At 47.2% G+C, this 26,635-nt stretch overlaps 1 protein-coding gene across 1 annotated transcript in view; it reads right to left on the reverse strand.

The window, feature by feature from the left end:
- Positions 1-26,635, reverse strand: part of MSI2 (musashi RNA-binding protein 2) — a 254,694-nt gene that overhangs the window by 97,191 nt on the left and 130,868 nt on the right. Inside the window, exon 5 of the mRNA XM_010573965.1 lies at positions 2,276-2,324. Within this exon, the coding sequence (XP_010572267.1) occupies positions 2,276-2,324 (49 nt within the window). The remainder of the gene's footprint in view (positions 1-2,275; positions 2,325-26,635) is intronic.

The raw sequence follows: 26,635 nt of genomic DNA on the forward strand, positions 1-26,635 counted from the left end.
GGCAGTGGAGCCCAGTTCAAGGCAGGCACAAGCTGTTGAAGAGACCACCAGGGAGTTTGGTGGGCAGGAACAGAGCTCACTGCAGGCACAGCCAAGAGCTTCAGTGGGATCAAAACTCCAGGATTTGGGACATTTCAGCAAACGGAGACCTTTTCCCCCTGTCTCTGGAGCAGAGCCCTTATCTGGGGACGCGGCAGCTGCTGGGGTCACCCATGCCGATGGGCTGCAGGACATTCTGATGTCCCCCAGGACAAGCTGTCCGTGTGGAGTCCCCCATGCCTCCAGCCTCCTGCGCCCTTGGAGAGGGACGGCAGAGACCTGCTCTGCGAGGCGGAGACACAAAACCGCGGGTCAGGGACTTGCAAATTGGGCTGCAAAAGCCTCAAAAGGATAGGGCATGGAGATGATCGCTAGGATGCGTTGCCAGCCTATCCGATGCACACTGTGTGAACTTGCCAGGTTAAGAAAGAGTTTAAGAGAAGAAAACAAGGAATACAAACAGAAGCAGGCAGGAGACTTGCTGAAACGCATTCACAAGGGCCAAATCTGCTGAGTATGTGCCTTGCTGGGACCAGAGCCCCCCAGTACTCCTTGAGCTCAGCTGCCAGCAGACCACTTCAGAGTGGGGACGTGGGGCCCTTGTGCCCAGCACAAAAGCAACACGTAACACAGCTCTGAAATGCAACAAACAACGTGCCAAGATCCTGAATGGAGAAGGGTATTTATGGCCCGTTTAAGGGTGGTTGCAAAGAGAAGGGTGGAAAACTCCCTGGATATAAAAGGAAGTTGTCAGGGGTTGAACTTTCCAAACTATATAAGAGTTTTGAATGCTTGGTTCCTGTTACAAAACTGATGGGCACTGGCTGTTCACATGCCTACTCCGGCTCTGAAGAGCCTATCGTTCCAAGCAAGTCTTTTGCTCACTGCTGCTGAATTTTCCAGGGTACTACAATCCCTGACTTCAGAGAGGGATCAGTGCCTGGGAGGGAACGCTATCCTGGGGGTTTGCCTGACTCACCCAGCCATCCACATGCGCTAAGTTGCTTGTTAAGGCAAATATCAGAGCAGTGAATAATTCAGAGCTGGGAGGTTCGGTCTTCTGACCCTGTTACAGAGATGAAGATGAGGTGGCAGTGGCCGGGCACTCTGGGCTGCTCCCCTCTCCTGTTCCCAGGGCTCCCATCCCTGCCTGGCCGGGCGCAGCCTCCCTAAACAAACAGGCTACATACGCCGCCCCAAGTAGCTGACACATTTGTGGCTGAGACAATAACCGTATCAATCAAGAGAGCCCCCCCAAAAAGGCTGTAGTGCGGAGGGCAAACGACAAACCTCGGGGCTACACGTCCACGCTGTCGCACGGGGGCAGAAGCCACAAGCTGCGCTGGCTGCCTGCACTGCCTCCAAGCACACACCGTGTTAAAGCAGGGAGACCGGTGGCATAAAATCAATCTCATTTGGAGAGAAGGGAAAAGGGTCTCGGAGCCTGTCCCCAGTGCAGTTTCGGGTACCACTGTGAGAGCCCAGGTACGTTTGCTCCCTCCCAGCTGAACGGAGCGGCTGCCAGGCCGCTCTCTGCCTAGAGCTCGGCGTCTCTGCTGCAGCGATAACATGAACTGCTCGCTGAGAGACAGAGGAGCATCATTTATTTCCACTGAAAGGAACGGCCATAACACTGAAAATAATCCTCAGCTCATTTTCACAGAACTGTACAAGCAGTGATGAAACCTTGTCTCTCTTGTAAAATATGTGGAGGGAAATTCCTCTTCTGGAGATCCTGCTTATTCTGAGCTACCATCATTGGAGTCCTCAGCTTCAGAACTCCAGAACGCTTGAAACCTCAGTGGAGGGGTTTAGCATCTTAATTTCCTGGTGTCTCAGCTTAACTGGCCTTATGCCCAGCTTAATTTAATGCTAGCCACCTTGGTACAAAACCTCTGCTTCCCTGCAGCCTCCCCACACCCAGCTCCCTGGGCTTGACTATCTCCAGGGACGCTGCAGAGCCTGAGAACGGTCCTCCCAAAGATAAGTCATTAGACTGACCAGAAAAGTCATCTCTAATAAGAAAATCCACGTGACATGTAGCATTACATGCCAAACAGCCCTTCCTCTGCAACACCTGCAGGACAGAGGGAGCCGTCTCAAACACAAATGGCTCTGCTGATTTAGCACCACTGGATTTAGCCACTGGGTCAACGTGCTGACGCTGATTTTTGGCTGTGCTCACCATGCAGAAGCTGTCACAAAACGTGATGTCTGAGCTCCCGTTCTCTCTTACCTCTATGCCTGTTGGTCGTCTTGTCAAACATAAGCATGGCGTCCTCTACCTGCAAGACAGAAGCGGGGAGATGCACGCTTTAACACACTGGCTGCACGGTTCGCAAAGACACAAGAGACAAACTGGGAAGGGGAGACAAAGGCAGGAGCAGCCTCAGCTCGGGTACAAATGATGCATCAGATCTCCTTGCTTTTGCTCAGAGTCAGCTCTTCCTTTTGTAAATCTGCTGCTTTCAACTCCCATCCTAGCTGACATTTGATCCTAAAGCGGAAAAGGGAACATTAGAAGTTTTGTTGCACTAAAAAGCCAAATAGCTAAGGAGCTCTTCCACCTCTCGTCGGTCCCTGGCTGTGCCTCATCTCAGTCTTTTTCCCTTTTGTAGGGAGATAAGGAAGGGCCAAGAGAGGAATTGTGGATGCAAATCAAGCCCATGACTTTTCCAAATTAGAGTCACTGTCTTGGCTGAGAATGAGGAGGTTACAAGAAGTAGGAGCAGGGTAAAATCTGGTCAGCCAAGAAAGGTTTTCAAAAGGCCTTTTGAAAATCTAGAGGAAAGAGGGGAGAGGGAGGAGAGAGAAAGTTTAATTCGCATCAGGCTTGGCATTTCCACTTCAGAAGAGAGATGACTGATGAAACGTATTGAAGTGCAACCAAATTGCTTTCAACTTTCATTACTATTTGCATGATTTATTCCACCTCCATTTAATCTGTGCAGCCACACCTAAAATTTTACACTTATTTTGGAAGGATGTTGTGCTGGGGTTTATTTTCCAGCATTATCACATTTTAAACTGTTGCTCAGAGGCTGCAAGAGCTGGGGCAGGTCGGTGTCCTGGGCAATCTTTCTGGAAAGAAATTACAGACTTGCTATTCCCTGTTGTAAACTAGGGGCTGATGAAAACCTGTATCACCGCTAAATTGCAGAAGACGTTGGGGGAAGGGAGAAGATCTTTAAAGAAAAGCTTTTATTCTTTAAAGGACTCTACTAGTTGTCTGTGGGGGTGGGTTTTGGGCTGGGTTTTTTTTGTTTGTTTGGTGGGGTTTTTTAAAGTTTTTTTCCCCAGTAATTTTTATGATACTTCCATGTTCTTATATTCTGTCTTTTCTATAAATAATTTATTCTAGGAAAAGTGAATTACAATGCTCTCTTCACCTTACACAGTGCCACCAAAGGGTCTACCTTCACCCCAACTGCCCATGCCTGCTTCTGTGCTGACCTCTTCCTTTCTGCCACCAAGTCTGCGCAGCAGATCAAGCCAGGGAACCGCTCCAGGTTAAAATGAACCACACTTTCTCTTCCAGGTTAGTTTTAAGCCAGATCAGTTTCCCGGCACGGCTAAACCAACACTTGTGCTGATGCAAGGGACAGGCTGCTGCAGAGGGCAGAGAAGCAGCACCTTATGGGAAGGTGGGACGGCTTGCGGTAGCTGTGCCAGCTTTTGTTGCCTCAACGTGATCCTGGAATTACAGCAGGATTTGAAAGCTCCCACCTGGATAAAATTCATGGTTCAGGGAATACAGTTTGACTGTAGTCCTCTTATGTAGGGGAACACACATCCAGCCTACTTCTGTGCAGAATTACAATCTCAGTCTTGGCTGAGCAGAGACGTATTTTGGGAAGGTGGTAAAAACACAGCTTGAACCTCTCTTAACTATGAGACTAAAATATGTTCCAGGATATAGTAAAAAAAATACAGTGCAGCAAAACCTTACACTATGCCTAAACTCATCTAAAAACCTGTCTCTGGTTAACTTGTTCTTAGCTTTTTCAGCCAAACTGGTTTGCAAAATGTTAGCAATGGCCTGAGGAGGAGGAGAACAGCATGCCTCCTTGATACCCATCTTGAATTAGACCTAAAGATGCTGATGTACTGAAAAATCCAAACCACATTAAGTACAGAGCCATTTGTCCTGCTGTCTTTCTTCACTCCAAGGAAGAAAATTCACAAGTATGAGTAATATCAGAAGGCAGATAAGGACAGAGCTCCCGTTCACCCTGCCACCACCGCTTATCTCTGCTCTGGGGTTACGTTTACACAGCAATCTTTATTTTTCATTCTCACAGGTCTTGGCCTCACCGGAACCAAAAATTACATGTCGCACCTAATGCTGTTTCCTAGAACATCGCTGCTTCCTCCTCCTGGGTCCACGCGAGCATGCTGACCACCCTTTTGTCCTCGTGCTAATCGCCGTTGCAGAAGTTTTAACATGCAACTTTTCCAGTGTAACCTTTCTGCCCCAAATCCCATACCAGAGCCCAGAGGTCTTGGACGCGCTGCAGCACAGGTCCCACCAGCGCAGGGAGGTCCTCAGGCTCTCCCGGCTGGATCCGCACTGAAAGGGCCGTCATTTCAAAATGACACCTCCTCCTGCAAGGACATTACTGGGGACTTTAAAAAGGCTGCTTGTATTGCTGTTAGGGGGAGAAGAGACATGACGCAACTCTAACCTCACTTTAGCATGGCCATGTCTCAGCCCAAAGTCTCCCAGCAGGCTGAAGCTTGAGCTGTGGGGTACAAAAACCTCCCGTGGGCTCAGCTGTGGCCGGCGGCAGCAGCACTGTGGGTTTGAACCTCTCGTACAGCCTCGTCCCGCTCCTCCAGAGGAGGGACAGGTCCTGGCACGGGACCAGGCACTGGAGGGGGCGAGGGGCTCTGGGTCCGGTTCGTGGTCCTACGGGGGATCTGCCGTTCTGATCGCCTCTCCCACCTGTACAACGTGACACGTTGTCTCGCCCACCAGATACACGTCCTCTGGGCAAACAACATTTTGTGCCATGTGTACTAAGGCCCTGCTTTGCTGGAATGATGATCTTGGCAGAGATCTTTTTTATGCAAATAAATCCTTATTAGCAGTAACAAACGCAGCCTGCATGGGCTAATCCAGGAGCTTTCCATCATGCTGGCTGGGACCCTGAGGAGCGCAGGTACCCTGGAGGTGGGTGCCCCATCCCTCCGAGCAGTGGTACCTATTTCTGGGATCAGAACCGGGCGCGCAGCTACCTACGAGAGGGTCGGCCCTGCCAGTTCAAATCTGAAAACCTGCAAGGGGGGGAAGCGGCTCTGCAGCTTCAGACGTGGACCAAGCATGCCTCTAAGAAAAAATAATCAGTGGGGTGTTCTTCAAGCCAGCTGGTGCCCTTTCAACAATGTCTAATTGGTTATCTTTTCTGTTTCCTAAGGTCAGAACATTTTATCTCCGTCTCTGCCCTTTCTGAGTTTACCCCACCCTGCGTTATTTTTTAGGGCAGCCATTGTAACAGAAGAATAGCCTCTTTCCTCCATAGTCTGGTGACACAATGAGACTTCTTGAAACCTCCTGAATAGATAAAGTGCAATGGCAAAAGGAAAATTCTATTAACGCTTTGCAAAATAAAACATCTAAGAGCTGGTTAGACAAGCAAGAGAAGAAAATCAATATGGAGAGGGCAGCGCGCTTAGAAAAACTTTTCACCAGTTGCAAAAAGGTGGCGAGGGTATGGGAGGGAGGGGGAGAAAGAAACTTATTAATTCAGAAAACCCATCAATGGTATGGAAATCTGGCAGAACAGCAAGAACTGAAACTAGAAGAATTTGAATACACAAAGGGCTGAATAGAATGAGAAAACCACACTGCCTCACACACACAGCCCGTTTCTCACGGTTCTCTGTGAATCAAACACAAGCGGCTTGTTCAAGTTTTCATCAAGGAGAAATAAGGGACACAGTCAAGGTAACCGGCAGTAAACCCTGTAGTAAGCAAATTGATCCCTATTTCAGGGGAAGGGAAGAAAAAAAAACCAACCAAAAAACAACCCACAGACGAAACTCAAGTACATTCAGGAGCTGTGACTGTCCAAAAGTTAACCCCCTCCTCCAACCTGAGGCTCCCTTGCTCGCCCAGGATTTTAAAGATGCTTGAACTGCAAGTTTTCCAGGTCTCAACTCAGAACATGCAACTAGCACCTTGCTTAGAAAAGAGAAGGAAGTTTTCTCCAGGGTTAGAGACAGGACTGGAAGTGCAATTGCCCCCTGCAAGGCTTGGCTGATCCCCCACCACACACTGCCAGCTGAACCCTGCTACCAGCCACGAAAGTGGCCTCCTGTGAGCATGTTCTCTGGGCACGGCGAAAAACAACACACCAGCAAAGAGCTGAATTTCCCCAGCACAGGTGTGAGATGCTGAGCCACCAAGCAGAGAGCCACCTCCCACCCAGCACATGCAGAAAGCAGCTGGCAATCCCCAATTTTTTGCCTCTTTTCAGATGTAGTATGGCTCAATATGGAGGCTTAAAGGAGCTGATTAATCTGAACTAATTCTGGGCATCAAATGAGAGTGTATTACAAAATGAACAGTCTTAGCACTTAAGGTAAATAAAAAAAAGAAGAAAAAAAGACTTGCCAGATAATACCAGTTACAAACGGACACTTAAGCCCAACAGACTTCTCCTCTGTCCCAGCATACCCCATATATACATCCAATTTAGACCCAGTTTCTTATATAAAGCCTAACTAATGGGCTTTAGTTTATTTAACTTTTGGGTTTTTTTTTTCAATCCACTTGGGGCTCTGAGAAAAGGAAGGGCTATACCACTTCATTACTCACTGCCTGGAAGGAGGAATAGGGGAGAATAGGAGGAAAGAAAAAAACCTGGAGGAGCCAAAGGCTTTAATAATCCTAACAGTTCCCAGGGTTATTTAAAATATGCCCAACCAGTTCACAAAAGGCTCCACAGAGATAAATGTATTTGATTTTCTTCCACTTTAATGGAGGCATATATTTAAAGCAACAAAACCAGGGTGACCTAAATAAAATGACTATTAATTGTACTCAGAAAGGCTCTGAATTTAATGCAACTGATCTAGCCCGGCACAAGAACACACAATATTCTCCATTCATTCCTTCCACTTTCCTCTTCAGGATTTTCAACCCGTCTCTTTTCCACGAAGGATGATCAAACCTGGCGCCAGCCCAGGGCCGCTCACACCTTAAGGAACAGGCTGAGTCCTCTGCAAAGACCAGCAGCCATCCAGCAAGCTTCTGGAGGACAGTGCTCCAGAAATGGGAGCACAGTGCTGCCACTGAAAGCTGAGATGACCAAACCAGGCTGGTTTCTGGAAAATTGCACATCCAGTCTTGTATTTCTACAACCGCACGACGTCTGCATGGACCAGCAAACCCAAGAAGTGGTTCACGTACGTGCAGCTTGTAAAGCCAATGTTCATTTACAAGGTGCCTGCACGCACAGGAGTAACGACAGCCACTATTTCATATCTCCATGTTCTTTTTTTTTCCATTTGAATCAAGTTTACTCATTGGGTAAAACCTCCATGGGGAAACTACCATAACTATACTGAACAGAAACACAACAGTCTTTATGCCTCACATTCCTCCTCATCCAGCCCAGGAAATATTTTCCTGAACCAAAATCTGAGTTTCCGACGCATCCAGAGCAGGTCGAGATGTTCCTGCATTCCCTTCACGTGTTCCCCCCCGGGAACAGAGGGGCTGTTTGTTTCCAACACTCCCGAGCAGATTCAGTACTACGTTCTCCATCCCTTCAAGGTAAAGAAGAATTAGGGCAGACAAATGAAATAACGCACTGTAATCAGACACTGTGGCAATTCAGACTGGGTCCTAGGAGAAAAGAAATTATGGAAGGATGACATTCAGCTACACACAGCTGGGTTGTGTTTCTACCCGCTCCAGTCCCCGACTCATAAACTCTACAGGTCTATCACTTCTTCTGCTCTCCCAAGAAAAGTGTGCTGGATATTCTGGTCTAATTCCTCAAATTATTTATACACACTGCACAACTCCTCCAATATTTTGCTTTCTGAAGCAGAAAAACCTCTTAGCTGCTAGTAAACTGTCAGGTGCTATTATTTTAAATGCGCATGTGAAATCTAAGCACTAGCAACGTGCTTCTGCAGATTTACAACCTCCCCCCACATAAATTAAGACAAATGCATATCGCCCGCCATACAGTTAGAAAAAAAACGGTTCCCCCACACCAGGCCTCTGGGTTTGATTACAATGGAATTAAACAAAGAAACAAATACTTTAACCTTTTCCCCTCTTTCCATCAAGCACGCCCCGCCGCTCCCAGCGCGGCTCCTTCCCCTGTCCCAAGGCATCCCCAGCACCCTTGCCCATCGCCCAAGCGCCTTCCTTGCGGAAGAGGAAAGTGGAAGGAATGAATGGAGAATATTGTGCGGTCCAGCCAGCCAGACCTCGGCGTTTGCAGCCCCGTGTCCCGGCACGGACGACCACACTGAAACCACAGGCTCCCCAGCCGGAGCGTGGCTGGTCCCCGTTCCACCACCCCACCACGCTCGAGGGCTCCGCTCCTGCGCTCAACCCTGACGGCTGCTGACTCGGCCAACGCGCCGGGCAGCAAACCCGACACCTCCGGGGCTGAAAGCATGAACCGCTACAGCTTCTTCGCTAGGCAGCCCCGGCTCCCGGCCGCGCGGCGAGAGATTCATATCCTCTGCGGATCAGGCACAGTTTGTGCAGGGCTCTCCGGGGGGGCTGGAGACACACAGTGAGGTCCCTTGCTGAGTGCTTCCCAGTGGTTCGCAGTGACGACTCACCAACCGAGGACCGACATATTATGCACCATGATAATAATCAATGCCATACTGTGCAAGAACAAATTCCAGTGCTAGCAATTTTTCCCCCCAGCAGTCGAGTCTTTAAAAAGTCTTCTTCAGCAATTATAGCTAATAAAACTACAATTTTATTCAACACACACATATCATTGTAACTAATTTTGCTCCATCAGGGCTGAAATTAAAACAGTCATTTAATCACGTTAATCTCAGGGCTTGCTCACCAGCCGTGACATGGCAAAGAGCATCCCAAATGCTCGCCAAAAAGCATAGTGGCTACTCTTGGACTTCAAAATGCTCCTGCAAAACACCAACACGTTACTCAATGCTTACTCTACCAAGGGGGATGTAAGAATGGCTAATGCTCTCCAGAAAAACAGCTTTCCACAGCAGGACAAATTAAAAATGACTCCATAGATGATTTCTCAGGAATTCCTTCTCTGGCATTAATAATACAAAGTATTGATGAAAGCAAGGCTCTTTGCCACACTCACATCAAGGCATAAACTCTATGAGGACTCTTGGAGTTTTCCTCTGACCTGCTGTCTTGGCTGAGAACTTCCCTTGTCCACATCAGAGTTCCAGCAGACATTAGGTAACACCACCGACTGGGAAGACAAGGTTCTTGCAAAAAAATAAACCAAAAAACCAAACCCCAACCAACCAACCAACAACTCAGAAACATAAAAGACAGTTCTTTCTTCAGTGTTAGGGACTGCTGTGCCACTACAGGACCAGCAGCGGAGAAGGCAATGAAAACAGGAAAGAAAAGAAGTGAGGCCAGTGCCAGTAAGATGGTGTAGTGTCAGCATGGGTTGATAACGACCTCCACCCAGCAGAATGGTTGGCATTGTACAAAATCCCAGGGACGTTTCTCCAAAAGGTATGATATACCTGTGCAGCCAGGACCACCACCAGAGAGAGGGACAGGGGTCCCTGCAAGAAAAAGGGATGCGGAACAAACCACTCTAGGAGGCAGCACTAACAACTCATCATTCATCCCGGCACCAGCAGCTACTGTCTCTTGACGAGGTGGCCCTCATCTCCCAGTTACCTGTAACACCGAGTACTTCAGGGATGCCTTTCACAATGGAAATCAAACTGAAGACAACAGTGACACAGAGAGCCAAGCAAGACCATCATAGTGCTACCCTCTCCTTGGCCGCAGGGCATGTATATGTTCGCTGTACTTTTACAGAGACAGAATAGCCTGCCTCCGTCAGAGCAAAGCAAGCCTTGGGCTGGATCCGATCTCCGCAATCAAGTCCTGCAGCCAGGTCTAATTGCCCAGAACAATTTATGCCCGCCAGCACACAGGCAGCTGTCTCCTGGGTCTCCTTAGCTTGATGGGAAAATAGGTTCCAGCACTGCATTTCTGAAACGGAATAAGAGAGTCAGAGGAGCCAACACCGAGACCACATCTCGGAGAGCTTGCAGGAGCCAGCGAGACATCCCCGATCCTCCTGCCCTTCTCCCAGGCCAGCAGTGCTGCAGCTAATAAACACCCAGCTGCAGTTCAGTGCTCTGAGATCCCAACGGATAAAGGGTACAGAGGGTACACACGACCACCCTGCAGCAAGAACCTGAGACTCGACTCCACGTGGTCACTAGCAACACACACAAACCACAAAAGACAGGCTAAGAACAACTTGGTAGATGCTGTGCTACTTACAGCCCTGCACTGATGGAGATTTGCACAAACTCACCCAAAATTTCACCGCAAAGAGCAGCATCTTTTGCTGAGAACGGGCAGAGACGTGGCACTACCCAGTGCCCAAACGTTCATGGCCTTGGTGGTCTCTGGGGACCGGCACCACCGTGAACCGGCTCTGTGCCAATAGAGGCCATTGCAGGCGTCTAGCCCAGTGGATGTGCCACACCAGCTTAAACCAGTCCTGCACTGGTGGGTTTTTGCCCACGGATGGGAGTCGAGGTAAGGACAACCCAAGGAGGTAAGGACAGCAGCTGGAGGACCCCACACTCCTGGGGGTACGTCTCTTGCGACAGAGCTGCTCCCCTCTTTCCTCGCCAGCATTTCAGATGTCTGCTGCCACACGCACAGTCACATCCCCCATCCTAGACAAGCTGCTTTCTTTAAAAAAAAGCGCAAGCTAACCTAACAAAGGACAGAAAGCAGACATCGATACTTGTTTCTGGAAGCAGACTGATCTAATGCCACATGATACACATGTTTACACAAAGCTGTAGCATTTGGTTAACAAAATGTATTTGTGAATCAGAGCAGCACCTCCATCACTGCTACAATAAAACTCCAATCTACATTTCTGCCAGAAATCAGTGCCACAGAAATTTCTTCTGTGATCAAAGTTGGTCCGTGCTACAGTATGAGGCAGGGAGCGATTGATAACTTTAAAATATACGTCAACAGCTAAGAACACTTCAGTATGCATAAAAAGCAAGAGAAGGAGCATATTCTGATCTCGTTCAATCTGAAGCCAGTGTTAAATCACGGAGCTCCTGCTGCCACCCTTTGCTGGAGAGGCAAGAACAGAATCTAGTTCAAAACATCTGCTGGAGAGCCTCCAAACTCTCTTACAAACATTTAATTCACCCTGCCTCAAAACATCTTTGTGTTTTACCCATCTAATAGACAAGGAAGAGGGTGGGACTAGAAGGGAAATTAAGCTACAGGCTTTTTAAGTGACCCATATGTGGCGCCAGAGCCAACCGCGATCCTGGAAGTCTTTGCCTTCGGTTCCCTGCTGGCATCAGGAGATCTATCTTCCACACGCATCCTTGTCCACCTATTTATTCAAGACATCCTGTCTCCCTGTACGCATGCACATGCACGCAACATGCACTATTTTCTACAAATTTCCCCAACAACTAAGTAACTTTTGGTAAGTGTTTTCTTGCAAGATCCACAAACAAATGAAGACCCCGAGCTCCATCGGTCCTGCTCCAGCCCTGCCCCCTCACTAGCTGCCTGAAGGAGTTACCACCAGATAAAACCATAAGACAAACACACGCACACTGTACTTTTTAAATGCACGCACAATAATTTTAAAATATTCTTTTTGGCGCTCACACAGGAGCCATTATGGTTTACGTGTTTAAGCTTCTGCTGCTGAAATGCAGGAGAACTTTTGCTCTTTTGAAAGCAAATGCCGAGAACTCCACGTGACTCGAACCGAAGCTTAAACATATCAAATATCACAAGAGTCACAGCACAACCACAAGAGCCGACAACACTAAAGTTCATCTCGGCTTCTCTGCTCCACCAGAGGAGTCCCGGGCCGAGTCCTCCCATCCAGTTAAATGCCCCGCAGGGCAGGGAAAGGGTCGCTCTCCTCCATGCCAGCAGCGCAGAGGCGATCCCACCACGGGGGCACTGGAGGAACATTGCTCCTTCAGCATTTCAGCAAGCCAGGTGCAACGCGGTTTGTGATTTTACTTTCACGGAACATTAGCTGCCGTCAGCAGAAATAATTCTTCCTCCCTTCACAGTGCTCGTTTGCATATTAGCACTGCAAAGTTGCAATCTGTTTTCTTTTCCAAACAATACTTAAGAGGTGCTGCCCATTAGGCCTGGCCGGCGCAGATTTTGGGAACCATGACACTTCCATGAGGAGAGGAAGCTCCCAGTGAACACACGTGGCCACACATGGACACATATGTGGCCAGCAGATGTGTATTCCCCTCTCTCTCCTGATGGGCTTTAGCCATACTGAGCAATACCTGAAAAGCCAACAAATTTAAATATCTGTCCTCCTTTCTGGGCTGCAGCAAGAGGGACGTTGTCATTTAATGTAATTACAGCACCAGTTCAAACTCAGCCTATCTCTGTTTGCTTTGCTGCAGCCACAGGACGCAGGTCCCAGGCTGGGAGGGCACACGGCATTTTCCACACAAGAAACTCAGGTTTTACAGCTGTAGAGCCAGCTAAAGCCCAAGCTGGCTTGGACCTGCACCCCTCTGAGGGGGCCACCCTCCTGTTCGAGCCACCCAGCAGACCCCCACCCCATCCCACCACCTCGCCATGACGCTCCATACAGGCAGGCAGAGGATGGCTGAATTAGTGCCTTTCCTGGAAAAAAAAAAAAAAAAAAAAAAGGGCGTTAAAGTGCACAGTGAGAACCCATCAAAATTATGCAAGGGACTGTTTTGGGCCACCAACAAACCGTGCAGCAAATACCCCCGGCCAGAAGCCTTCACCTGCTCCCCCTGAAGCCTGGGAGCTTGAATCCGCCTCTCCGGCACCGGGCATCGAGGCTGTCGGCCCTGGCCGGAGCTGCTCTCGCCTGCGGCACGCTACGGCGAGCTTATGCTAGCGAGAGAGCAGGCTCCGGCAGCCCCAGCCAGCGGCTGCTGCCTCCAGCTCCCCCGCCAGCCCTCGGGGCTTGGGCAGGGTCCAGCCTCCTCCGGGGCTCCACATGGGAGCTGGACCCAGCAACACCCAGAACTAATAAGGCTACAACCTCTCTCAGCAGAGAAGGAGCTTCAAATATTTGTGGAGCACTTGCGGGTCCTTGGATGAAGCGCACTACATGCAGGGTAAAGTCTTTTCTTTCCAAACCCAGCGTTTTCCCTATTGACGCAACACTGAAACACGAGCAGCTGGTTTGTTTGCTACAAACAAACATGCCAAATAACGAGATGCAAAGAGACCATTAAAAGCTACATGCCAGAAAGAGCATTAGAAACTATCTCTCTGAACACCAAAGTACAACGCATCGGACTCCAAGTCATTCATTTACTATTCCGGGAACAACTTCTAGTAAATGGGAACTACTATTAAGTGTGGCTCAATTTCAAGCACACGGTTAAGTCCAATTAAGTCCTTCCAAGACCTGGTTTCTGAAGGCAACAATGACATTTGCACTTTTCCTTTTAAGCACCTTCTGGAATCAAGACCCAAGGGACCCACTGGTCAGCACACCATGATTCCCTGCATCCCTGTGTTATCGCATTACTCTGAGCAGAAAAGAAGTTCCTGTTCACCCAGTGACAAAGCCTACAGAGAAATAACCTAATCACACACCTCTCTATCACATTTGAGAGTACAAACACACAGCATTTAAAGCATAGCTCTTTCTTACCCGCTAAATGGACTGTAATAACCTATGGGTTTTCATTCAGTGCCCTTAAGTCGTAGAGTAAAAACTAGCTCAGAGCCCTGCCTGTTATAGAGTATATTGAGAAAAACCCTGTTCACAAGAAACCAAGGGTTTGTTTTTTTTTTTACAGACGCCTTTGCAGTACAATTCCAGTGTAGGACGGACACAGGTAAACAGATCTGATTAAGAGACATCCTGAGCAAAGTAACAGGATCGAGTTTAAAGAGCTTCCTGCTGCCCTTTTGTAAATACCTGCTGAATAAGTGTGAAGATAAGACAAGTATTGCATTACTATGCTTCCTGATGCATGAAGGACTTTTTTATTGCCCAGAGTTTAAGGAAAAAAAAAAAAAGAAGTATGAACAATTGCCACAGTCAGCTTCAGCAAAAGGCTCAGCTGCAAAATGAAACAGTGTAGTTTATTAGCAAAGAAAAACTCATCTAAGTTTCCCTTGACTGTAATGAAAAAAAGTTTCATTTTATTTCCTGCTAGATCCTTTTTCTTTTTATTGTTCTTTTCATATACTGACTTGCATATTTAAGAATATTTTTCCAGGGCTATTTCTTCTAAACAGAACTCTCTCCTCCCTTGTCCTTCAACTCCAAATCAAACATAGCTTATATCTCTACATTTAGGGATTTTTTTAATTTACGGAAAAGACACTCGCAACCCAGACTCTTCGTGTAACAAGTGTTGCAAGCTGCTGCACTCAAGGAGGGTGCCAAATTGCCGGCTCGGGGGTCCAAGTCCCCCCTCTAACCCCGGGGTTCGCAGCAGACAGGACGGCAGCTGGGCCAGCTCTGCCAGCGCAGCTCGCTCCCAAGTCCGTGACTCCTGCGCAGGCTGCTGCCGAGGTGGGGATTCAGAGAACCGTACTCAGACACTCATACACTGATGATTTATGACTTTTTTTTTTTTTATGTAAGGCTGTTGGATCAGAGCCCCACCACTCCTCGCACACGCAGAGACACGCGGCTTGCTCCAGCAGCTCATGGCACCGATGCACAGAAACAAAAAGCGATTTTCCCGTTGTCGCAAAGTAGCGATAAAAACAGAAGAATACAAGTCCCTGGGTTTATTTTCACAATCCGCTTGATGAAAAGACAAGAGCTCTGCCCCGGCACTGAAACAGCCAGAGCTGGCAGCGCAGATTTCCTTGGACTTACAGCCCCGTTCACATCCCTGCATCACTCGCACTACAGCACTTCGCCCACCTTCGAGAGAGGAGAAATAACATCAACGAAGCACTACCTCTGATTTCTGTCGTTCGTGGGTTTAGACTCTTCCTTTACCTCTTTTAAAATATGCCAGCAAGTCTTGATGACAAGACAGAAGCCCAAACACCGCAAAAAAGCATCGTTAGCAGTAACCCTTGGCGGTAATCACCGCCGCCAATCGCCCCAAGATAACCCGCCACCCAGCCTGCTTGCTGGCCCAAGGGTTTTACAAAATGAGGAGCACTGGACACGAAATGCCATTTTGATCACTCAAGACCTCGGGATGCTCGCTGCAGCCTGGTCCCCTTTAATTTGAGCTCAATCAGGGAGCTCAGACTGGAACGTTAGTTTGGGCTGTCGGGATGGATTTTTTAAGTACCACCTTGATTTTATTCCCTTCAGCTCCACCCCCTCCCACTCTCCGGTCTGGCTCCTAAGCATGCTGTAATAAATGCTGGGAAAGGCAATCCACCAGGAGAACGGGCTATTAAGGCTGAATACAATATTAAAAAGAAAGCAATTAGCGGCACTGGCTGCGGCTCGGCACAGCTCCTCTCGCACCTCAGCCCCTCTCCGAGCCCCTCGAACGCGAGCGCATCCCGCTGTGCCCCAGTGTCACATTGTTTGGAGAGAGATTTAATGCCCACAAACTGCGGTTATTGGTGGGTAAATTGAGTTTTACACGTGTCAACAACGCAAGCTCTCATTAGTTTGACAGAGCCTCACCCAGTCATTTGAAACCAAGGTTCAGCTGCAATTTTTAATTACCCCTGGACAGCGTGGGGATTACAGGCATAATCACCGTACCCAGATTTCTGGAACTACGTTACTACTCTTTTAAAGCCTATTACAGAAAAAACAATGTTTTCTGCAGTGGTTTCTTTTTTTTCCTTTGTTTTTTGTTTAAAACCACGTTGAAGCCATTCAGCCTCCCGCAGCTACTTAAATCATCAAAATGATTTCTGTGAAAAAGAAATAATTTTCTTCAGTTTATAAATGAAAATTAAAACAAGGATCCTCCTCCACCCTTATTATCCATACAATAGGGATTCAAGGCACAAGCAGACAGTTAACTTTCAGTACAAATGCAAGATGGTTCAATAACGCCCTACACGTGAGAACGGCCAAAAAGCCATGGAGCAAAGGCTCCCCGGCCGGGCAGGCACCCCGGCAGGGTCCGGGCAGGGTCAGGAACAGGCAGAGACAGGCACAAGCTCAGCAGGAGCACCCTGTCATCAGGGAAAGACAATTTCAGCCATTAAAACAGCATCTGGCCATAGATGCCATCCTCTCTCAACAAAAACCTGATGTAATCGTTGCAATAAGGTGCGCTTTCGTGGCATGTTTTCCCAGGGGACGTCGAGATGCTCTGCAGTCCCCTCCTTAAAGCGCTGCATCCTTCCCTGGCACGGGGAGACCGATCACATTCAGGTGAAGCTGCCTCAACCCCGCACCACACAGACCAGGGGTAAAACCAGAAAGATAACCCAAACACCTTAACCGAAACCCCCTATTCTACCCACAGAAGGCGGCACCCTGTTTACTGCAATAGTATTACATGTGGGTTTAATGCAAAACACGTTGCTTGCTTTTCACACTTTGGTCTGATTTATTTTTTTAAAAAGGATGGCTTATTTTTGCCATCAATTTTCTTCGGTTGTTGACCGAAACAACGTGTATTTGCAAATGTTTTCCAAAACAACGCGTATTTGCAAGACTTTTCCAGAGCTGCCATTTCCACCCGCCTCGCACCCACGCGTGGGCACACGCACAAATGCGTGGGACGTGCGCCCTTTCTCCTCGCTTCCCCAGAGCCCCCCGGTCCCCGGGACCCCCCCAGCACACCGATCCCCAGGGAAGGGCCGGGGAGCGAGGGCTGTGCATCGCACCTCGCCGCGGAGACCGGCATGCGCTTGGCTTGCCCACGGCCGGGAAAACGGGATTCAAAAGGAAGCTCCCACCTTTTCACTCCTTTTTCTCCCCTAAGCCCTGGAGAACAATAAAGCCCTCCCTTCTCTTCCTCTACAGGGCCCAACAGCTGCCTTTGAACGTTTTGTTTGAAACCTCTTGGCTTCAAACACTTTTCATTTCTTGCCCAAAAGCTATTTGAATGGATTACGTCCCAGTGATGAATCTCTCCTAGAAACGTTACAAGAGACTCTTGAATCATGGCAAACAGGCTCGGTAAATCAAACAAACGGCAAAAACGGGCAAAGAGAGGATTTTGTTGTTAAGAATAAGGTGACAGGTCCACACATCAATCCCGTGTGACTGACAAGATGTCCTTCCGAGATGCGTATATGTATTTTTTTTAACTTTGCTTCACTGACTACACTTTATTATGCTGAAATAATGCAAGATACAATAATTAAGCTGCGATCTCAGTGGATTGTTCACAATGATAATTCCACCTTTGTAATTCAGCTTCAAATAAACCCCCTTTGTTCTGTCTTATTACACAGATTCTGGTATCATTCAAGTATATTAACTGTAGCCTATTACTGTCACACAAAAATGCTCCCTGAGCCATAGCAAAAGGCTCCCCAGACAAAACTTTATGTCATGTTAATCCAAGCTTTAATAACTATGAGGATATATAACTGTATTCTAATTGTGCTTTGTGTTTCTGCATACAAAACCCAGAAGATATCAAAAGTGACAGAGGCAGCCTTCTTCAAACCAAGCACCAACTCCTGGCCCTGGATGTCCCTGGCTGTCTGCAGCACACAAATCCATTACCGTTCCGAGCAGCGGGGCTAAAACCGGTGGTGGGCAATTCAGGCCAAATCCTGGCTCGCACCAAACCCGAGTCTCAGGCACAGAGGGAAAACTGGGCTGGTGGTGCTAAGTGCTGTGGCTGTTACTGCAACAGAAATTAATACCCTCTAAAATAGCACTTAAACAGGGATAATCAGTATTATGGAAACTGTGCATATTTAATTCTTGAGTGTCTGCTGAAAACATTACATGATAAAGGACTCTAGTAAGCAGAGCATTCATTTTGTAGCCAACGCTTAAAATAGGCAAAGGAAAAAAAGGAAAAGAAAAGGGAAGAAAGAAAAATAACCTGGAAACAAGCAATGAAAAGATTCACAGATTTATAATAGTGCATTTTCAAGTGCTGGCTGCAAGCTGGGAAATGTTTTTAAGTAGAAGGATCTGTCCCACCCCCATGAGGCTGAGGCAAAAGTGTTCTCTACTGTGTTTTGCTCGTGCTTTTGCTAACCCAGTTTTAAGTGCCTCAAGAAACGAGATTTATACCCCTTCCCTACATAAGGTTACAGTGCTGATCTCGCAGCTAAATCCACAGCAGGCTAAAAGTGGCCAGATTCTAACCTTGCTGCTCCAGCTGTAGGACACAGGCCCTTTCAACTCGTTCTCATACTCTCCTCATTTTCTGCTGCAACCTTCCCCATTTTATTCCTGTAAAATTTGCTTCAACACAGCAAATTCAAAGCTAACCCAGCAAGAAAAAACCCAAAACGGATAGGACCAAAAAAAGTAGGGAGGAGGAAAACACAAGCAGTGACTCGTTCCAGGTCAGAAGACAAATCGGGGCCAGAAGTAAAACCGTCCCCGATGTACAGACCTCGTGCAGGACTCGGTATTTCCTCGTCCCAGAGGTGCCTGTTTGTTTGGCCTTTTCTGTAACGCTCAGCAACAGCTCCCCGTGTCACTCCCTTCCTCCAGTCCTGTTTGGTGAGAGCTTAGGAGACTCTTTAGGGGACCTTCTATAATGATTAGCCAGAACGCTACCAAAACTCAAGGCAATGTGACGGTTTTCCTTCCTGTGCACTCACCGTCAGCCCCTGAGGGCTTTCCCAGCACTTTGATGCCAGGGGAATATCGGTAATGGAAATAAATATGTTATTTACTTGTTACTGACTTAGAACACTTAACTACCATAAAGGGTCATTTTGTAACATCATAAAAATAGACCCCATATTTTACGTTAAGCTTACTGACAACCTGAGTGAGATTTTACATCTCTCCACATGAAGAGCTCTGCAGAGCTCTGCAAAACACCGTGTTGAAGTAACCAAAGCTGCTGTCCGTTGGGATACAGCCCTTTCAGCTTTTCCCAACTTTGCATCACTGAAACCTATGAAACATTATTTTCTATTAGTTTTTAAGTTATGCTGGATTGACTGTCTCTCCAGCAAATCATTGCAAAAAAGCTGATTTCAGGGACCAATGTACAGAGTTATTACGAATGGCTCCATCTTCTCAGGTTTGGTGCTGGCACTCCCCGGTCCTAGACACAGCAGTTTGATTTAAAGAGTCATGTCTCATTGCTCCGAAGGTCAAATTAAACAAGGAGGGTCAGAGTTTAAAATTACTGAAGAACTCCGATCACCTCTTTTGGCAGCCAGCTCTCCAGGACCTTTCCTTAGTAAAGCAGAAGTGAAGCTTTCTCACCTGCACCCCGCTCTGCAGGCACGCTCCCACCTCCCGTTTGTCACTGACCTCCTCTTGTTTGAGACGGGATTTGCAGACTTTCTAGATCTACACATTGGGTCCCCAGGGAGATCATAAGGATCAAAACCACATCTGTCTCAAGTGTCAGAAATTCAAAAACAGCTCCTTCAGCTCCCCAGACTCTAATTAGGTGGCATCTTCCCAACGTTTCCCAGAGTAAGCCCAAAAGGTATAAAATGCTGTACATTTTAGTGACAGAAGGTTCTGTTTATTGGTGTGAATTAACCTTAGGCAAACTTGGAAAACTTCACTGGATATGTTAAAAAAAAAAAAACAACGATGAGTTCAAATGAGACTAAAGGAAACCATGAGAAAATTTTGGGTTTACTCCTGAAGACACAGTGTCCACCACCGCTGAGCAGGAAGGGTCAGGAAGGGCTGGGGCTCAGGCAGGGCTGCATGTGGAAGGGAAAACAGCTCATTTCTCAAACTCTGACATTTTAATTTGTCCCACCTTAAAAGAAATGATCATTGAAGGTGGATGGCAAGTACGGAGATGGGACTGAGGCTCTTTGAGGACAACAGCAAACCTTCATCTTTTCCAGAGCATCAATGCAGATGCAAAGGGCTGCAGAGATGCAGCAACTTGATTTTGTTTGGCCAAAAGTAACACAAAACACCAACTGCCCTCCTGTATTTCCACAGGACCCTCGAGGGAACACCAGCACACACACACCTATGCACACAGATGTCCCTGTGTGTCCCTGCCGCCAGCACCCACACAGCTCATTAACTGCTTTTATTGGGAAATCAGAAGCAGCATGCAAAAGCAGTGAAGCTCAAAGAAAACAAGAGAACAAGTCAGGTGGATTTACGCTGGAAATGATCAAAATAAAAAAAATATACCTAATACCCCTGAGAAGCTACCTTTCTCCCAGTTCCTGCTTCATGTGGACTCTCAACCCACCATCTCCAAATCAGGAGATGCACTTAAAAAGCCACCAGATTTTAAATATAATACAGTCAATGATTTTATTTACCTGCTGACACTAGAGCTTCCTGGTTCCATATTTTGAGGTTGTATTCTACAACATGTTTTAAAAATTAAAATGAACAGTCTTGTGTAAATCACAAGACTCCAGAAACTGGAGTATTCTGAAGAAAAAAAAAATATCACTGAACAGCCTGAAATTCTTGATAAATCGTGAAATTTGGCAGCACCCATCTGACAATGTTTATTTTTTTCCTCTCAAAGTTGTACTATGCTGAACATTAGATCAAAACAGTTTTCTTTGGCAGACACAGGTTCTGCTCTGCATTCCCCTTCTCCCTGACACACCATATGGACCATTCTTAATGAAATATATTTAGAGAGGGATACTAAACTAGCTCAGCACTGATGTAAGCACTGCTTCTCTGGAAGTCAGAGACTAAAAAACATCATGCATTTTTGAACTATCGCTTTTGATTTAAAAGTCCTTAAAAGTGCAGTCAGTAAGCTCAGATTAAAATACCAAATAAAGCTTGAGAGATACAAAACACACACACATATATAAAGCAAAATTACTGCTATTTTTACAAAATGCCTTTAAGTAGCATGCTATAAAAAGAGCCCAGTGAAATGAGAAAAACTAGCTTGGACAGCTTCAATACAGAAGAGATAACAAGACAAGCAGAAATTTATTAAAAAGTGAGAGGTGGGGTTTTTTCTGCAGCAAGACAGGAAGGGTATTTCCAAGATTTCTAATATGCTCAGAATATATGTGCAATGCAAATGTATACCAAGCTGCACAGGAAAGCTGTAGAGTTACAGACAGGTTATTCAGGGAGCTACCTGACGGATCATTTACCTGTGGATGGTCAATAACCTGTAGGTGCTATAGGTGCCCATGGCAAGCAGAGACCCTGTCTGGTTGTGCCACCCATGACGCAGAGCCCCTGCAGTGCTCGCGCACCAGCAGCGAAGCCCGATGTCACGGCAGACAAACCTCCACGCGGGATGACGCCCCGAGTCCTGCAGGACCCCAGGGCACGCCGGGGCTCGCAAGGCTTCACCTGAAAGGATGGACGCTGGCCAAGACACCGCACTCGCTTTCAGCTCTTGGGGCACGATCCGCGGTGGGTGTAAACCAGCTCCACTCCACAAACGCCAACCAACCGCTACTATCAAACCACGGGAGCTCTGAGCACTAATTCACACTGCTGGCCATGGCCAGGGAGCAGAGTGGGGTCTCCAAGGGGAACAGGGGCCGAACCCCAAGGCAGTTGAGTACAGCATCCCTCCAACCTGCGGGCTGGAGGGGCCGCATCTGTCTCCGGGAAGGCGCTGTGCACCCAAATAGAAAAGGCTAAAGGAGAGTCTTTTTTTAGAATGACCAAATTATCCGCCCAAGAGCCCAGCAACTCCCCTGGGATTTCTATCGACTTAAAGGAAATCTGCCAGTAATCCAATCAGCAGCAACAAGGCAGGAGCCTTTGCAGCAGAACAAATCTTTTAAGGAGCAAAGTGCTTTTATTTTGGGGAAGAGACCAGTGTCAAGTTGTTTTTAGTTTTGTGTTTCCTCTCTCCCTCTTCCTTCCTCCTCCTCGAGCAAGAGGCAGGATGGACAGGCATTATCTAAAAAAAAAATCTTGCAGCATAATGTCAAGATCGATATGTTGACCTAACAAGTAATGCCAGCTTTAGTGGTGTCTTAATGATGTGATCATTATCTTCTTACCTGAAGTGCAGCAGCAGTTAGCTCATGTGCCAGCAGGAAGACTTAAGACTATTCAGTGCAAAAGACCACAAATACTTCCCTATTTGCACACAGATATTTTCCACATTTGGTGTCTCTGGGGGGGGGGAAGCTACCCGTGCTCCTGAACATTCACAGTGGGCTCAATTAACCAAGCACAGTGGAAAAGATACCACTGTCGTGGAACAGTTGTTGTTTCCCTCTGGGTAATGCAGCCTTAGGGGCTTCTGGTCATTTGTACTGAAGTCTCCCAGATTTGCTTCAGCGTGCTTAGAGATGCCTGGGAACTTGTAGGTTGTGCGGAGGCAGCAGGAAAAGGGAAGATGCCAGTCTGGAGTCCTGTCCCTCTGACTGAATATAATTGGATTTTATGACCCTGGTGGATTTGCTCTGTCCTATGTCTCATTTGTCTAGGAAACACTCAATATTTTTGTTAAGACACAGTCACACTGTAAAACTCTTGCCTGGCTGCTGTACCCAACATAGCTCCAAAGACTCACGCTTTCCAAACCCGGCGGTTTTGCAATGAAACTGAGTCTCAGTCACATTTTAAAGTTTCTGCCTTTGCCCTCGCAAACATCACAGTCCAGTTTCGTACCTGCCCCTTCCACCCACCTGCACGGGGTGCCAGCCCTCTCCCTGTGTGGCTCGGCTGCCCGAGCACGGCATTACTGGCCACTGGACAAAGGCACGATCAGTCCAAGCGCCTCGGAAATGCCCTAGGAGTGAAGATCCAAGTGTCCGACGATGTGAGAATTAAACAGAGAACCCTGAGAACGGACCCTAGCAGCTCTGCAAAAAGCAAACAGACAAAAGAGCTATCCCCCGCCACAGGAGCATCTTCCTGTAGCAAATGCCTCCAGCAACAGCTGTCAAACACAAAGCAAAAGATACAACCAACATTAGAAGAGATCCCTTCCTACTGCCACCCTACAGACCCTACAGTCCTGCTGTTTTGCCTGCAAGTTTAATGTGCTTGAAAGGCTAAAATTTTATCTGACACTCATCCGTCCTGCCCCCCCGGAACAAGCGAGCCATTGCCACCAGCGCTGCCGTACACAACGAGGGTAATAAAGCAACATAGGTAAAATTCTATGGATTAGCAGGAACACAGCATTTTTTTTCTGTCCATTAATACATTATTCCAAAACACCCCCAAACCCAAGAGAAAACAATGACCCCTTCTTGGAAACAGTAGCTGGAAGAAAATCCATTTTCCACAAGCAGCTTTCGCTGGCCACCAGAAATAGCAGAGAGCAGTAACATGTAAGCATGAAAGAAAGCAGCCCCAAAAGTTAGCTTTCAGACTGTTGTGATTTGTCTATCTCCAGAGACAGACCGAGAAGAGATGCCACTAAGACAATGCATACTTAAACAGATTTCAAGACTGAAATGTGTGATTTTTGGTCTAATTCCAAAAAACGTTAGCTAGTGTGAAACATCTCTTTCAGTTGTCTGCCTTGGATCTCCCTGGACAACGCTAGATAAAGAGGCAATTTATCATTCAGCTGAAGGTTGTGTGCAATGCGTTATCTGTCTTCCACAAAGATCCACGCGTTTTGTGCGAGCCCCGTGTTTTGCAGACTGACCTCCCTCCTCCATTTTGAGATACCATAGCAACATGAAATTAGCACACACAGAACTGTTAAATGGATAATTTACTGATTTCATAAGAACCTGTCTTGCAATTTATAGTTCTATTATCTTTTATATCCACGTCTTAACTCCTTCTGTAAAAAGGCTGCAATCAAGCTAAATAACATTTGAAAATCTAATAAGCACATACAGACTCCCCGCTCCAGGGCGAGGGACGTGCAGCCTTGATTTGCCAGTTCCCGCGTTCGCGGCGGGTCGGTCCCCCCGGTCCCCCCCAGCTGCCTGCAAGAGGGGCACGGGGAGGTGCTCCGAGGAGCAGTGCCGGCACCCCTTCCCCTCCCTTGCAGGGAGACGTTTTTCCCTTCCCGGCTATTCAGGCCCAATCAAGGAAACGCCAAGCAGCATTCAGAAGTATCACCGTCTTCAATCTACCAATTGTCATTTTAACACCCGCAGCCAGTGAAGGGCAACGCAGGCAGCTAGGGTACGTACAGCTGCAATGACAATTGGGGTATAAAATATATTTGAAAAGGCTTCTCCAACACTATCAGAGATGCTCTTCTAGTGACTCAACCGCATCTTGTCACTCATACTCAATTTAAAAGATATTTATAAAGACAGTACGACGAGAGATTTAGTTTCAGACTTATTTATTTGGGTGGAATAGGTTAGATTATTTTTGTTATACGCTCCTCAGCAGAACGGATATCTCCATTCGATATACATTACAGGCCACAGATGAGTTTGAGAGATGCTGCAGGCTGCAACTTTCCAGCCTTTCACACCGTGGAGAGGCATCGTTTTAAAGAACTAGATTCAGCATCCCCCTGAGATGCCGCTAACCAAACATGCCCAGAGAGTAGGACAGCTTTCCTTTGATTGCTTTGTTTTTCAGTTTCTATTCCTACCGGAGAGCTACTCTCGGGGTTTAAAAATTAAGAACAGCGCGGCTATTAAAAACAGCATTTCTGAAGTAGGTGGAGATTTTCAAAGGGAGATTCAGATAACTTCCCACAAGGAGGGGTGGGTATGAAGCCCAGAGAGGACGAGGGAGACAAACACCCCCGCCTCAGAGCCTGGCCTCACCTGCACCTCCTTCAAGCTCGTCCTAAGAGCCCGGTACCCAAGAGCACACCGCAGCCAAAGCTCCTGTACGGCACGGCCGGTGGGGCCCGGTGCCGGCACAGCCCGCCGCGAACCTGGCCATAAACACCATCTTCTGCAAGACCGCAGTCATCTAACAGGGAAATCACTTGGAGATTAAATTTTTAAAAAAGATGAAAGAAAGGGATAGCGCAATATTACTTACTTGGTATTTATGATCTGAAACAAAACAGTGAGGAAATTTTCTTTTATTACACAGGAGCCCTGGGCTTTTTAATGTGAGATGGAGCAAACGGGGCAAGAACCAGCGGCTGCAATCCCCAGCCTCCCTTGGCTGCCTCACGCCTGGGGATGCTCAGGAGCACTCAGCGGATCAAAACAAGAAACTGAAGCTTCTGTGGAGAATGGTTTAAGTGGGAAAGATTTACCTCAGTGTGCAATATGTACAAGACTAAAAGCTGGCTCATATAACAGAACTGGCCAAACAATGCTGCTCCCTGCCAGGTTCCTTCATTTTCTGATCAACAGTGTAAATTAGTCATCCTGCCATGGGAAAAAGAAAGGGGCCGGAGCAGGGACTGAGAAAACAGCCCACAAAAATAGGAGAGACAAAATGATAAAAACTAGGGGGAAAAAATTCAAAATGGTGACCTGAGACAGTGAAGTCTTCTTGCAAATATCCTTACAAATAACATCAAATCAACATGCAAACCCTTTCACATCAGGGTCTGAACACAGGTGGCAAGTAGAAAAAAGTAAAGACTTTGGCATTTGCTGCATGACTTGGAGAGAGGATTTTCAAAGAAGCCTCAGACAGAAAGGTGTCCAGCTTCCCACACAGCCGCAAGAAGCAGCAAACTTCTTTTTCGGCACCTTCAACACATACAGCCACCCCCCCATAAACACACATACACATAGATGGAGATATATGCGCAAAAACATTAAGCAACAGCCAAAATCACAATCTGTGCTGTACTGAATGCACCTTACCTTGTTATTTTTACTAATAGAGTTGGGACTAAAAAGCAAAATGTGTCGGATTCCAGGAACACCGGAATAGGAAGAAAAGAAACAGTTCTGTTTAAAATCTCTACTTCCTTTCACTGTTTATTGTTCCCCATCTCTGTTGCTGTCTCAAGCACAGCTGGACAATAGCAAACAAAGGCCTGTTAAACCCTGCTCTTAGCGTTTTATTCCCCAAATACCCATCACCTACAGGAGAGCAAAGATAAAAGTGAGGAGTTTGACCTGACCACACTCACAATGCAACTGCTTCCCTGTCTTCCAAACAACATAAAAAGGATGTCAGGAGAGCAGATGGATTGGAAGGGAATTTGGAAAGCAACAATAACAACAACAGAATGAAACCCAAGACCTAAAAGCTGTCTCCATCCAAATAAAACCCCTCACTCTGTTCCAATCCCCCTGGATTGCGCGGCGGGCATCACAGCACTGTTGCTGGCATCGGCAACCTGGGCTCAGGCTGTCAGAGACACCCCGCTGCCGGCAAAAAAAATAGTTGAAGGAATTCAGTGGTGTAATGGGACCAGAGCATTCGCCACAGACACTTCTGAACACTTCACGAACATTAATCACATTACCCCATACTCCTGC

The sequence above is a fragment of the Haliaeetus leucocephalus genome, unplaced genomic scaffold, assembly GCF_000737465.1.
Source record: "Haliaeetus leucocephalus isolate CR32 unplaced genomic scaffold, Haliaeetus_leucocephalus-4.0 Scaffold395, whole genome shotgun sequence".
In the NCBI taxonomy this organism is placed as follows: Eukaryota; Metazoa; Chordata; class Aves; order Accipitriformes; family Accipitridae; genus Haliaeetus; species Haliaeetus leucocephalus.